The sequence below is a fragment of the Akebia trifoliata genome, chromosome 7 (genome assembly GCF_017979445.1).
Source record: "Akebia trifoliata isolate Shusen 1 chromosome 7, ASM1797944v1, whole genome shotgun sequence".
NCBI classification, from domain to species: Eukaryota; Viridiplantae; Streptophyta; class Magnoliopsida; order Ranunculales; family Lardizabalaceae; genus Akebia; species Akebia trifoliata.
Genome location: NC_141381.1, coordinates 33178924 through 33194954, shown reverse-complemented (window position 1 = coordinate 33194954; position 16031 = coordinate 33178924). Strand labels below are relative to the sequence as shown.

The window sequence follows — 16031 nt, the reverse complement described above, 5'->3', positions numbered from 1 at the left end:
TCACCAATACATATCCCGAGGATAATTTTCAACATTAGATTTTGTGTTTACACGGTCAAGATCTTGTGTCATTTCTTGAGTTAAAGGAACCCGACTCATTTATCCATTTAGGAGAGTGTCAAGTGGAAAACCTATTAATAGCGGATGAATGACCATATATGATTGGCTTGTGAGTGTCTGCACTTGGAAGTCTTGAGATCGTATCACTCGTAAGGGGCCACCATCAGGGATCTATATCAGAAATTATCCATTGTGTGTGTGTGTGTGTGGGGGGGGGGGGGGGGGGGGGCAGACTACAGATTCCTGAGGATTAGTTGGGTGCTCCAAGAGGCCCGGATACCTCAGTTTCAAAAACAAAATGATCTGGGCGACAACCAGAATAGTAGTGAACAGCGGTTTGAAGTGATGAACGATGGGATAAAGATGACAGCAGTTTGTGAAGATGTTCAATTCGAATTGCTTATTGGTTTTTTTTTTTTTTTTTTTGGTTTTTGATAGATGCTTGTATGGTTCATTAGTTCATCATGAACAGCTTAATCAGATGTTTTCTTATTTATTTGTTCAGCAATTGAATTGTTTGAGAATTTACTAACTACAGCTCAAAGAGACCCATCCGAATAGCTGCACAGCCCCCACATACATTGCACTTTCAAGTTTTTACATACAGGAAAACATTTAAGGCTTTCCAGTGATGATGCTCTTCAACAAAATCCCTCCCCTCCTACATACAAATTATAAATGCCACCTTGACCCTCATAGTTTGAATCTTCATTCATGGAATCAACCCTCAAAACTCAGATCACCACCCCATCTATCCCAGTAAATAAAATCCATAATCTTGTAGAAATATACAAGAGTTTTCATATATAGTTTCTATAGTTGGAAATTATTGTATACTAATTATTAGTATTACATTTACTTGTTTTGAATTTTCAACAAATAATTACAAGCTGCACAACCACATTATGATTGCTAGTTTAAAAAAATCTAATACATTGTTTTTATTATGAGAAAATTTAAATTCCACTGAGATTTCAAAATTCAGAGCATCCATCCTGGAATGAAGCCATGGACATTTTGGGCTGAGGCTGCAGCTGCAGCTGCGGACTGATGTGGATCTACATGATGGTATCTGAGACCAAGCAATAACAATGATAGAGATAAAGGAAAATTAGGTAATAAGCCCCAAGCTATACAGAAACGAGATTACTGCATTTTTGGATGGAAAGCATTTACCCCATTTGCAATGCGGAATTGCACTCCAAAGGCTGGAAAAATTCCTCTGATTGAACTTGATGTTGGTTGTATGGAATGTTCTGTCCATGAAGTTCCCATGAGAGTGCGAGGCGATTTTCTACACTGCTTTCATCCAACTGCCAATTACGATACCTTAAGATCTGGTCTAATAGTAATTCACTTGAAAGTAGGCAAATTCATGTAACGGTTGTGAAAGAGAATGGGGAGGTGAGATAAATCATGGAAACTAATTAAAATCTGTGTTCAACAAGTTACCAATGGAACATTGCAAGTAAAAGGAACGAAATCAAAGAATCAAAGTGGTATAACTATGGATGGTTAAGCCCATTTTAGTTTTACATCTGTTATTGTTACAACCCAAGAGGTATGGGGTTAACCTTCCATACCATTATTACATAGGTGCTTCTGGTGTATTGCTTTGGTTCTCATCAACACACCATCATAGTTTTTTCTATGATGTGGTATCCAGGGTTATCAATCAATTATTTGACTCGTTTTTCAAAGGGACTACTATTTTATTCCAAGGAGCTTTGGTGGTTTCTCAGAAAAGGAGGGTTGTCATGGATATGTTTGGGACATGGTTTTCATGCCGGCCTAATCCAGTTAATGATTACACCTATGACTTTTTTTTTTTTGCTTATCGTGAGGGTATCCTCACCCTTCGGGTGAGACTAATCCCATGGTCACATGCACCGCCCCCTCAAAAAGTCCTACGTGCAACTGGTTGAGTCAAGGGTCAATTGGACCCTGATGGTGGCCCCCCAAGGAATTCATAGCTTCGTGGGGTTCCGAACACTTCACCTACCCTTCCTGAGGGGCTTATCAAGGCTCAGCCTGCCACTAGGCCAACCCCTTGGGGTTAGTATACATTATGACTTATTTGAGATAATCAACTAATGTGAAAGTGGAAAATGCAGGATGAGCGGGTGCCTGACTGTATAACGCCATGCTTCCGAACATGATGGTAAGACACACCCTTTATTTTAAGTTGAAATGAAATCTCGAAAGTAATGTGGATGTTGGTACCTTGTTTCGTAAGGTTCTGTTAGCTTCTTGTAGTGTTTGTTCCTGACATTAACAGTATAGTTAGTTGAAATCGAACAAATAAATAATGGAAAAAACACAACATTAAAGGCTTACACATTGCATTACCTTCTTTTGAAGATCTGAAAGTTGGTCAATCATAACTTGAGTCTGCAAAATATATTAAAATAGCTAAGTCAGAAACAATGCCTCTTGGAGATATTTGAAGAATGATTATTTGGAGAATTCAAATTTATCATCCTTTCTATCCACATTTAGGTTGCGATTGGTGCTGCTTCTCAGGATCAAGAGCACCTTTTGGATTCAAATTATGGTTTGGAATATACTCGGATCAGATTTCCAATCAACACTACAAATGCCTATACCAACTTAGCTAAGTTGGCACCTTCATATTTAAATCTTTGCTAAGAATAAATGTTAAGGTCATATGCCTCTTATTCCACACATAAATATAATTTGATTACCTTTGTGGATCTGATTTGGTTCAAGGATATCTCCAGTTGATGCTCAAGTTGCTCAAGTTCATTCGTATTTAATGAGCCCAAATCTTCCCCAAGAAGGTTTCTACAAGTGTAAAATCAACATTTTAAAAAATCAGAATCATCATCATCGAAGTCAAATACCAATTGAACAAATCATGTCTTCTGTTAATTCATGTGTGTTTAGAGAAACACACTAAGGTGTCCATGTGTGATTCAATGTGAATACCTCTGGGATTGTTGTAGAACGTCGGCTCTTGCTTTTAGCCTCAAATAGTCATGGTAACTGCTCTGCTAGATGAGGTCAAAATAGTAAAAGTGTTGCAAGTTATTGAATCAAACAGGGTCCTTCAGCATACTAAAGGCAGAAGTATAAAAGATTAAGCCTTGTATTGTGTGTATTAAGAATAACTCAAAATGAAAAATACACAAGATATATAAAAAAAAATTAACCAACCTGTGTCTCATTGGCTGATGCACTAGCTTCCAATGCAGCATAATTACATTTTTCGTACCGCGCCAACGTCTTTGACATACTAAAGGAAGAAATATAAAAAGGACTTTGAGAAGGACAAAACCAGTGAACGTAAATGATAAGGAACCTTTTTGCATCAATGCATTTACTGCATGCTCATCCACAAACATCTAGAGAATGAGAATTGTATGGGTTATCACATGTCAAGACTACAAACTTCATTAAATCCACAAACAAATCAAATATGATTCAATATATTATGAATAACTTATAGTTTGCTGATCTATTCTTGAAATAATGGTAATTGAACACTAAGAATAATCTTAAAGCCACTGAGGACAGTGATAAGAGGTAAAGTTGATTGTGGATTAATCTCACATGATAAAGTTCATCAAACAACATCAGATGAGGTCCTTTTTGTAGAGAGTTTATGATACAAACTGAACCGATACGTACACCGTACACCAAAAGTACCTAGGCATTAGTGGTGTAGAAAGTTAAGCCCATATCTCTTTCACCAACGTGCTCGAAGACTGTTCACTTTGATAGTACCAACTGTAGTGTCTTGTAGAATTGTTACAACTTTATAAATAAAAAAAATAAAAAAACTATAATGCTTATAGTGAGTATCCTAGACCAATTCAAGATGGTTAATCTCCTAAATACAAAAGATTCTAACAATATTTCTCATTAGTTTTCAAATGAACATGCAATGCTTATAGTGAGAGCTTAGTGGTCTAAACCTCATCTACTTGGATTTGAGAGTCGCCATCACTCAAAGAATTTAAGGTGTGAATGTATCTTAAAAACAGTTTTGAAAATCAAATTTTCAAGGAATTGGTAACTCAAATCTGGTCTTAACCTAGAGGTTCAAGTAAGGAGGTTTGGTTGCAAGATAGGGAAGGTGTCAGACAGCCCATCTTACCCACCTAGTTGGTGGTTATCATACCATTAGCCAAAAGAAAAGAATAAGACTGTTTTTTGAAAAAAAAAAAAAAAAAGAATTAGAATGCTATGATGATGAATGTATGCATGGATGCATGATGAGATGGGTGTAAGTGTGTGTATGTGTTGTGAAATCCTTTTAATGGGACTTTTGTTATTTTCTTTGAGTTGGGAATGCTAATCCATAAGGATAGCATTCTTTTGACTCTTGCATTTTTTGAATGAAAATGATGTTTGAAGAGAGGTGCTCAAGGTGGGCTTGTTCTTTATTGGTGAGGTTTTAAGAAAACTTCCAAGAGTTGGAAAGTATCTTTGGAACCATAATCTTGTATGATGCATGAGTGAGTATGCGAAAAGGTGAATGTATACAAATATTCCGCAGAAAACTTAATATGGACTTAGAGGGGGAGTTTACCTCACAAGGAAGGATTACTCTCTAACCAACCTGGCCATTTGAGATGCTTATTCTACATGGAGCATGTCAATATTCCTTAAGAAACTTATAATAGGCTTAGAGGGGGAGATTACTTTATATGAAGGGATTACTCTCTAACCACACTTGCCATTTGAGACGTTTACACTACATGATGATGATATGATGAATAAAATATTAAAAGAAAGTAACTATGGACTTATTGTTGGTAAAGATTCTCCCACTAAGGAATTAACTCTCAACCCATACTTGCTAAAGGCAAAGTAAATATTACACTACATGATTGCAATGAAGTAAAGTAAAGAAAATAGAGTGGGAGAGAGGGGGAGGGGGGGTAAGAAGAGGGATTAGGGGTGCAAATAAAGTAAAAAATTTGAAAATTCATGCAACTAACAACATTCCTACCTTGGTTTTCTTCCTTCTTTTCTTCATCTTTCTTAGATCTTTCAAACTAGGCCTCGAGGGTGTATAAGAGTGTATTAGGACAAAGTTTTGGAGTTTGAGGAGGTCTTAAGAAGATAATTGGACGATATTTGGGGAATGTGGACTTCTTCTCTTCTTTGCCTTTAGGAGACCTTGGGGGATATAAAGATTCAAACTCCATAAATTCAACTTAATTGCATTAAAATCTCATTAAATGACGTTGTTTTTCCTCAAAGCCCTAATCAAAAAGTTATTAATGGTCATTTACCTCTCAGTAGGTCTTAACAATCTTGATTATCAAAGAAAAGAAATGTAAATGCTTAAAGGTTCTAAATAATTTTTTTAGAGGAGTAAAGATGTCCAAACCCTTTGAAAGTGGTCAATCTTCAATGAAAAGAAGAGCAATGACATGCCATTTGTCTAAGGATGTAGGGTTTTAAGAGTCCATTGCCTTAGATAGAATCCCAACAAACTTGAGGGTAGACAGGTAATTACTCTTAGATTTTAGAGAGTTCTCTTTGAAGGGCAAAGGGGCCTTAGTCCCTTGAACTTAGTTAAATTACAAATAACTCTAGAAGAATTACTTTTAATTAATCACAAGAGGGTGGACTTAATAGTCAATTATCTTAGATTAAATATCAACAAACTAGGGATAGGAAGATAGTTGTCATTTGGGAGAGCCAAGGGTCAAAGGTGGAGGAATTGTACAATTACATGAAAATTCATTGGGAAATGCTAAGTATGCATTAATGTGAGGGTAGAAATGAAAAATCATCTTGAGCTCTCTTGAAAAATAAAGGGTTAGAAAGGGATTTAGGGAGGGGTTTAGAGGTAACATCCCCTTAAGCAAATTTGGAGCACTTCGGTGACAAATTTCAATCATAATAGACTAACTGTTTGGTCCTTGAGTAAGTGAGGGACCGTGCCAAATTGTACTTGTCCTTGGGTGATTGAGGGATCAAACTAAAAGACCCCATTCTATTGGTGATTGAGGGACCAAGCCAAAATGCACTGGTCGATGGGTTAACCACGGCCAGGCTAAAAATTCAATTTTTTTAAAAGGTCATTGAGGCCTGAGGAGGTATTAGGGCAAGCCCTCTTTTTGTATAGGTTTTCAGTGCTCTAAGGATCGGTCTAGATGAAATGAGATGTCTACACTTATTTGTAAAGAAGAACTTAAACCAATACAATTCAAATCCAATGAATATAAAAGATTCTAACAATATTTCTCATTGATTTTCAAATCGACAAACAATGCTTATTTGTAGACAAAAACCTGAACCAACACAATTCAAATCCAAATTAAGTTTCTAGGCCTAATTCTAATCTTAATCTCACCAACTAATATTACTACCATGTAGCACAACATAACATAACATATCATTTTACTGTACTTCCTTCTACTAAGCTCTAGCTATTGAAACTATCTAGATTCTAAACTGCATTTGAAGCAAGTCCATCTATCTTAACTTGTATTCTATTTCTTCTCATCTCTTGTATTTGACTATGATATATATTCTGGCAAATGTCAAAATTAACAATCCCATAGTTCTGGATCTTTTTGTCTTGGCACTTCTTAAAATCTCTAAATTGATAACCTCAAATAGATAGGGAACATAATGTTACTTATTGAGTATCCTTCAAGATTAATAGTTATATCGATGATATTAATCATAAGATGGTCAAATAAGTGATCGTGATTGTTGACAATTTCATCAATCTTGAATTGAATCTTAATTATCATATTAGGTGACCTCGCCTATGCCATATTTTTCCATTGAACAAAAACTTGTGATATTGATCCTCCCCTTAGGTAGGACCATCTCCTGAAACATTAGATAACATCTCAAAAAGATGGTTAATCATTTTTTGCATTTCTTTTAACTAGGCATTGACAATCCTTTATATCATTAAATGTAGTGTTTCAATAAAATTCTTCTTTTCGTCATCTTCATCGTTTCGAGATGTGATGTACAATCATGACATCTTTGATATTAATTGTAACGAATCAAATCAAAACATTAAAAACAATTAGGTGTTAGTGGTGTAGAAAGTTAAGCCCATATTTCTTTAGAATCATAAATGTATCGTGTGTTTCATACCATATGGTATGAATTACCAGACCTTCCCTACTTAGAACACCACAATACCATATATGCATTTTATGCAAGACCCAACAATCATTCACTTGATTAAGATAGAAATGGAAAACACCTCATATTTGATTTAAGAATGTTCTGAATTCATGACATGCATCTCACATATCCTTTTCAAAACACATACTGAAGTGGAGAATATTTTCACCTATTTTTTTATGTACAAAAACAATCACTTGTACGCAACAGGTAGGCGTAGGATGTAAAGAATTCAACCAAAATTTTCAACCTATGAGAAACAAAAATAGAGAAATAACACACGTCGAAAAGAAAGCAATCACACACACAAGACAGTATTTACGTGGTTCGACAATTTGCCTACGTCCACGGAGTTGAAGAGATTTCACTATTTTCGAGAAGAATTACAAAGTGCGGCTCAAGTCTCAAAAACGACAACTAAAACCTTAAAAAACCCTAATCACCAAAAACGGCTTCTATATACTGCGCACATGATACACAATGAGTTACAAAACGGGTCCAAAAAAATATCCTACCAAAATACCACGCAAACATTATTCGGGTCAGGTCGTCAACCGGATCAAACATATTAGGCTCCACAAAACCCGACATAGGACCATACTTTTTTATGAGTGAATATTCTGAAAAGTTTGTAGGCCCCATCCTGCCATTTGTAAATGATGTCCATGACAAGACACATGTACTTACAGTATATATGATTTTTTTATTGCAATTCTACATTTAAGGCGTTTGACTAAACATTATGCCAATCTTGAAGAACACATTATTATCAAATGAGTCGCAATAATCAGATTACCCATGAGGCACACTCAATCAACTCTCCTGACGTGACCAGTTTGGGAGCCGTAGATCTGCACGCCTCCGAGATACACTGTTCCCTTGGAATACATGTTTTTATGGGAAAGTACAGTTGTATATCCCAAGGCATACAGATCTGCGGCTCTTGAACTTGTCACATCATGAGAGTTGATTGAGTATGCCACGTGGGGTAGTATTATCACGATTGTTATCAAATTTCTCTTTTGCCCTCAAAATCTTAAAAAAAAAAAAAATATGACACAATTGATCCCTTTGTTGAACCTTCTTTACATCATTTTCCTAGCTTTCATACTCATTGGTAATAAGAGTCCCATAATAAAGATCGCAAGGACCTAATATTGCCATTTTCTTTGAAACCACTCTAAGTGAGGTCAAGGCCCCCACATTGCAATAATGACAGTAAAACGTTAATATTCAAAAGATCTTCCTCATTCTCTCCTTCCATTTACTACTTATAGCCTTACAAAAATAGGGTACCCAGCGACACTTAAGGTAATTTTTGAAGATGTATGGGATGATTAAATATGGTAGAAACTCAACGCCAAAAAACTCTATGCATATATAATAGGCAATAGCTCAAAACCAAGTTTGACTACACAAGACCCAGGTGAAACTTTACTTTTGACTTCAATCCGTTGGAAGTTGTGTGAGGCAGTTGAAGAATCATGTAAAAAATAAACTTGGGCTATTACAGGACTTAAAGTTTGACCCCAAAAAATAGTTTCAACAATCTAAATGGGCTGGTCCATGATAGTACCCTCTGCGATGGGCTTTGATTGAATAATGTTAGCCAACTATGACTATTATAAGAGGTTCAATGGGCTAAATTGAGGTATGACACACCCGAGAATTGATGAAAACATACAATCAACACTCCCCCTCACCCATAAGGGTGAAAAGAATTGAACCCGTAACCTATACGAAACTAGCGCTCTAGTACCATGTTAACCAACCAACTACTGTAAAAGACCGATATGTTGTAGAAGGGGAGAACTATGAATATGAAATGATCACAAGACTTAACTAGGGTATGACACACCCTAGAGTAGAGAAAAATATACACGCAACACTCCCCCTCACCCATAAAGGTAGAAAGATTCTAACCCGTGACCTATACAAACCTAGCGTTTTGATACCATGTTAACCAAACAACTACTCCAAAAGACCGATATGTTGGAGAGGGGAGAATATCAATATAAGAGGGTCACGACGCTTAACTGGGGTATGACATACACGAGAGTGGAGGAAAATATACACCAACAAATCAAAATTAAGCTTTCTGAATGGATTAAGAAATCCTAAACTGCTTTGAGGGTGATTAACTCCCATGGCTTAAGTCAAATTCCACTATACTAATATATTGTGAATATCACAACAGTACATGCATACTTACATAAATAAATATTTATGTGTATATAGACAACTTTATTTTGACAACCAGTTACACTATATGGGTCAGTATAGGCTGAATTTTTTTTGTGAGGATGTGAGGAGATCATCCTCATAAAAAATCAGCCCATTCTAATCCCATCAAAAGTAGTTTACAAGTTGAACTATCATAGGCTGTCAATTTGTAAACTAATTTTAATGCGGTTAGAAGTTTCAGAATGGGCTTAATTTTTGTGAGGATGAACTCTATAAAAAGTTAATCTATTCCTAAACTTCTAACCCATGTAGGACAATGGTTGTCAAAATAAGATTGTCTCCTGATCCCAACCCTATACATAAAATATCCTGACAAATTCTTCTAAACAAGGTAATCAAATACCAACCATAGAAAAATAAATATAATTAATATTAAATATCAATATAATTACCACCATTCAAATACATTTCATACCATGTTAATTCAAGAAACATTCCTAGAATGACTCAAACCAATTTCACCCTAAATGAACACTTGTCCTTTAGATTGAAGTTCTTCACTTAAGTTTCCTATATTTATACAATTGTAGAAGTATTAAACTTTATAACAATATAATCATGTTATTCATAATCTAACCACTGCAAGGACCATGCAAAGGAACGTCAACATAAGAGTAATAGGATAAAATTCAATATTTAAATAGCAACTCTTTGCTACCAATCATATCCATCAATCTTGCAGTGAAGAAATATGTTTGCATACTTTTCTAATTATTATATTCATTAGGTAGTTTCTATTAACAAGGGCTGTTTGCCATTAGGAGTTCTATCTTTAAAAAATTATTATTAATTAGGGATTGCTTCTCATAATGAGTTCATTTCTTTTAAGAGATTTGTCTCCTATTGAGATCATTTTCCTAATAATATATTACTGTTCAATTGGCTCAACAAAGCTTAAGCTATCTTTATGAAATAAACCAAGTTTTAAGGACGACTCCCCGATTAAGCAAGTAAATCGATTTATTTGTTTGTTCGATCCTTGAACTTAGAATTCAGTATATCAAAGCTTTGATATATTGTGATTTCACTCCCATTTCAATTTTTATTATTAATTTTTATTTCTGTAAATTTAGTTAAATCTTTATTGAAAGTACTCTTGCTAGTGAAATGCCTTGCCAATAACAAGCTAATTTCAATTTTTATATTTCATTCACATTAGTATAAATATTGTAAAATGGAATGCCATGTGTACTAAGGAGTCCATATACTTCATGTGGCACTTGCCACCAAAATGCTTATACATATGCACCTTGGAAATAAGCATTTTGAGGGTACCTTTGGTAGAAAAAAAAATTAGGGCATTTTTTGTGAAATAAAGTTTGGAGGTGCATTTAATGAATCTTAGTGTGTGCCCTAAGGGCACATGTTAACAACACCCAAAAGAAAAGAAAAAAAACGAACAGATCTTCCTCTTGAAATTTAAACCTCAAATACAAAATTCAAAACCGAAAAGCATTACAATATAAAGAAAACAAAACAAAGGATAAGACACATGTGGAGTCACTCACTCATTGGGGAATCATTGTACCAAAAGAAGGAATCACTCAACTCTAACATTCTTTCTAAGAAAGAACTCATCAAAAACTTCTTGACTCTAAGTTATCTCCATCTCCAAACATCCATCCCATTTTTTAGGCAATTTTGGTAGTTTTGATTCAATAACGACATTGAAAATAACATAGATTTCTTGAAAATATAGACTAGATATTAGAACCTAAATACCTTGACTATCTGTTTTTTGAAATTCTACTACATCCATGTTCCAAGCATGGAACAACTTCCAAGATTATAGAGCTCGTACATGAAATTCTCTCTCTCTCTCTCTCTCTCTCTCCTTATAAGCTCCTTGGCCTCTTCACTCATTGCCAATTGGTTTTGAGTTGGACCCTCAAACTTATCAAGAAGAAATCCAGTTTCTTTCCATCTTGTTTGGTTTAACAGTATAAAAACTTAAGTTTGGAGAGAAAAAAAGGGTAGAGTTATAGTTTTAAGTGCTCTTATTAGTCATGAACATTTCTTTTCTCTCCATTTATCTTCGATTGGGAGAAAAAAAAAAAAAAGAGAGTAAAAACTGACCCGTTTTTCTCTTCATTTCTCTCCATTATTTTTCGTTTCTCTCCTCACTTAACAAGAGAAATGGAGAGAAACTCACTTTATTTTCTTTCCTTTTCTCCCCATTTCTCTCAATCCAAACACACCGTTTGAGAAGCTCGAAGAAGAAGTTCTGATTCGCTCTTTATTTCTCAATTACATAAAACTATTTATAACCCAAGTATGTAAATAAACTTCTTATTTTTAGCCAAACACTAAAAACTAATTCTCAAGAAGAGAAGGAAACAGATTATGCACTTGTGAAATTAAAATTAGAAAGTAAAAAAAAATCCCCACCATTGCTAGCTGCCCTTTCCTTTATTCTGTTACTCTCCTTATCTAGCATGATTTTCTACATCATTATATAACACCTGCCACTTCACTTCAATTGAGACATCCACCACTAACATTTGGAGTCTAAAATAAGTAAAATCAAAATGGAAGGGGATTCTAATTTGACTTAGTTTGGAGACCACTAGGAGAAACTCCATTAAATGTCCCTTGCATATGCGCTCTTGACGAACATTTGGTGTTAGTGATGAGAAACTTTACCCAGTTTTGTTTAGAAAACATGGCCATGATTGTGATAGGTCATTCCAATTCCCTAAGCACATGAAGTCAAAGTTTGGACAAAGGGAAGGGTGATTAAACAAAGAGCAGATGGACATGTTGCGATTTTGGAGATATCTATTCAACGTGATTACGAAGGAAATAGCAAAGAAAGTAAAGAAAAGAGACACTAAGATTCACGTTGTTCAGCAACGATGCCTATGTCCATGGGTGGATCCACTCTTCTTTACTATGAGAATTGAAAGGGAATAGTATAACAAAAATACTCAAGCTCAATCCCAAATCCGAACCTTGTATACCCCTCTCCAATCTCTCTCAAAACCTAGAAGAAAATACCCTAATAGTGTATAACGGGTCTCAACAAATTGTTATTTATGTTGTACAAAATAGAAACTTATCCTAATTGTTAGACTAAAATTGGATACAAAGCCAACTACACATACAATATGGGAAATCACTCCCACGCTAATTCCACCATGTTCTTTTCACCTTTATATTAAATTGTTTCGTCCCTGTAGCAATGAGGACCGAATGGACAAAAACTTGCTTTAGAGGGTTTAGTGGAATCACATTTCCTATCTTGCATCTATTGCATACCATTGTTATGATTTGTGGAGCTTAATGATAATGTTCAGCAAGGAGAATAGTTCAATGCTCATTCGTTGAGCACTTTTCAATGTTTCTATGGTAACCCCTAGTTATGTTTTCTTCGGGTATACATTTTTCTTTTCGATGAAGGGATACAATCTGTAATTTAAAATTTTCTTTTCATAGTATTTGTGTAATCCGTGAAAGTAACTTAGGGTATGTTTGGTAACACTTCTAAAATCTGAAGTCTAGTTCTTTTTTCTGAAATTGAAATCTGAAGTCTTGTTCTGAAAAAGTTGTTTGTTTATCATTTTTCAAAAGCTTCTCATTACAAACAGAATTTTAAAACATAATAGTCATTTTAACCAATATTACCCTTTTGTAATTCTAATAAATTGTTAACCAAAAAACATAATATGTTATACATAATGAAATAATCCACACATTTAATTTTGATTTCTAATAAATCAAACATCCCAAAAGTATTGTTTTTAAATTGAATTCATACTTTCTTTATACTTATCAAAAAAAAAAATTCAATTCATACTTGAGAAATTATATTCTAACAAGGTAATATTCAAACAATAAATAATCATGAACGATGTTTCTTAGGTTCTATATAACATAATTTAAATCAATAAAATGCACTCTATATTATCTTTTAAATGTTAGTTTTGCAGTAGAATTGAAACATAAACGGTACAAAAGAATTCCATTAAAACAGAGAGAAATACAAGTAGACATCATAGAGGATAGAAATCTGAAACACCAGCAACATAAACAGATTCTAATTAAAAAAAAATACAAATTTAACAAACAAAATCAAAAGGAAAAGTGGATTGAAATGTGAACTACCTAATCAAAAGGAAAAGTAGAGAGACCTTGACAGCACAGTTATAGAAGAAGAAGAGGTAGAAGAGAAAGGAGAGGTAGAAAAGTTAAAAATAAGGATTTTAGGGTTTGTATAAAAATAAGTGATAGAAATCAGTATTTTGAGAAGGGTATTTTAGGAAAAAATAATAATTCAAAATTCAAAATACAAAAGTTTTGTCCAACGCCCCCATCGCTGAACCAAAAGCTCTAGATTTGGATTTTGGTTCTTAAGGTTGAAATCTGAAACGAAACAAATGGCAATAAAACTTCTGAAGTTTGAATTTTAAAAATGGACCACCTGCATTCAGACTTCAGAAGTGTTACCAAACACACACTCAATCTTGAGGAAACCACATAAAAAATTTATGTGTTTTCTATCTCTTTGCATCTCGTTCTTAATTTTCTTCTTTATTATTCTTGGAACGATTTCTCTACAACCACCTAACATCCCATGCCAACCAAAGGCCTAATCCACACCAATTTATTCATCTACAAGGGAAACTGATCGATCTACAATTTGAACTAGAAATACTATTTTTTTTTACAAAATTGTGCATGGATCTCCCAAGAAAATATCAATATATAGTCTTCATTTAACTATCCAAGTTGAGTTATTAAGGAAAAGCCATACCATTTGGATTTTATGCAGCTTTTGAGTGTCCATAATCAATTTATAACTAAGACAACCAACTCTTCTACTTCTTCTTCCTTCAATTGTTCTTTTTTTTTTTTCCTTTCACCCCTCCTATTTACTCATATATGGCAAATCTATTCCTCCATTTATTCTTTGTCATGGAGTGTCATATTTTTTTTAGTTAAAATAGTAGTAACAATACACGGGTTGCTTTTTATTTGTGGGATTAAAAGCCTACAAAGTTAATTTTGAAACCATACATTTTTAGCATAGTTGTTTGATTTTTTCTCTCATTGTAACTTTTATTATTTGTTTATTTTTATATTTAGTTAATTTTTGACTTAAAATACTCTTGCTTGCCTTGAGATTTTGGCTGTTAGTGCCTTTCTATAATTTTAAAAACAATGTTAGTGGCATGAAAAACTAATTTCAATTTCTATATTTCATATATGTAAGATGCAACTTGCCACCAAAACGCCCATGCGCACTAAAGAGGCTTGTTTGAGATGCAATTGCACCCAAAATACTCATCACAAGGCCTTTATTTCCAACAGCTGCCACTCTCCATGGCACCAGATACAACATCTACTAAAAGTTTAATTACAGAAGACTAAAAACCTATCAAAGATGTCCCTAGAAGCAAACTTGACACAAGCATGGAAGCAGCGTCATATTAGCATTAACAACTTCATTATTAGACTTCTAAACAAGATCTAGAAAAGGTAACTCTTTCAAATCCAGATTATAATGAGAGAAAAACAAAGAAACTAGAAATGGAAGATAAAGATTTAACTAAACATGATTAGAATCCATGGTTTAACACACCAGAATCATCGTCACAAGCAAAGTAAATCCAAATGCATGTAATAATCAATTTTCTCACTAAACAAATCACATTAACAAGATAAAAAACAAAACATCAACAGATCTCTAATGCACAGATCACGAAAAATGCTTTATCTACTGGGATCTCACAATATCAGAAACAAAACATGAAGAAAAGCAGATTTAAAAAAAAAAAATCAACTAAACCTATCTCAGACTCTAGGGAATCAGGAAATTACCAAACACACGAAAGAGAACTTTTTTCCATTAAAACTCAACGTCAGAAATCAGATCTTTAGCATAAAAATGGAACAAAATCAAACCAAACATTAAGAAAAGCAGATTAAATAAAATGTAAAAAAAAAATGAAAACTCAAGTAAACCTACTGAAACTCTACGGAATCAGGAAACCAAACAAGAAAGAGCACTTTTTTCCATTAAAGCTCAACGTTAAAAATCAGATCTTTAGCTTAAAAGTGGATGAACAAAATCAAGAGAACATCAAATCGATTTCTTAGACTACAAGGCACAGAAGGAATTTGCGAGAGAGAGAGAGAGAGAGAGAGAGAAGGTTGCCTAGAGGAGCTGCAGAACTCATAGAGCTTGCCTCGAGCAGAGAAGATGATGAGAGCGACCTCAGCATCGCAGAGAACAGAAAGCTCGTAAGCCTTTTTAAGAATACCATTCCTTCTCTTGGCGAACGTAACTTGTCGATTTATCTTGTTCTCAATCCTCTTCAGCTCTACTCTCCCTCTCCCCATTTTTTTAATATTTTTCTCCAAAAATCTCTCTTGACTCTTCTCTAGCAGCTTTAAAATAATAATAATAAAAATAAATAGAGAAATGCTAAATTGAAGCAGTTTTTGCCAACGCCCACATACGCCCTATGACGTATTAATAAAAAGAGCTTCTCTCTCTTACCCGTTGCCCACATATTTATTTTTCTAGATTTTAAATATTAAAAATAACTGTTGAATTTATATTAATTATCAAATTGATAATTTAAAATTATAAT

At 34.2% G+C, this 16031-nt stretch overlaps 1 protein-coding gene across 2 annotated transcripts; it reads right to left on the bottom strand.

Moving 5' to 3' along the window:
• Nucleotides 1–824: 824 nt before the first annotated feature.
• LOC147399245 (agamous-like MADS-box protein MADS2) lies at nt 825–15831 on the bottom strand. 2 transcript variants are annotated; one of them, XM_086448731.1, is made up of 8 exons: nt 15593–15831; nt 3238–3316; nt 3010–3074; nt 2766–2865; nt 2410–2451; nt 2284–2325; nt 1237–1373; nt 825–1132 (listed from the first exon to the last, which is right to left on the bottom strand). In XM_086448731.1, exons 1-8 carry the CDS (start codon nt 15775–15777, stop codon nt 1042–1044), a joined length of 741 nt encoding a protein of 246 aa, XP_086304857.1. In that variant the 5' UTR covers nt 15778–15831; the 3' UTR covers nt 825–1041. The 2 variants fall into 2 exon arrangements, with proteins under 2 accessions (XP_086304857.1, XP_086304858.1); XM_086448732.1 differs by having other exon boundaries at nt 3010–3071; nt 15593–15830.
• Nucleotides 15832–16031: the final 200 nt, after the last annotated feature.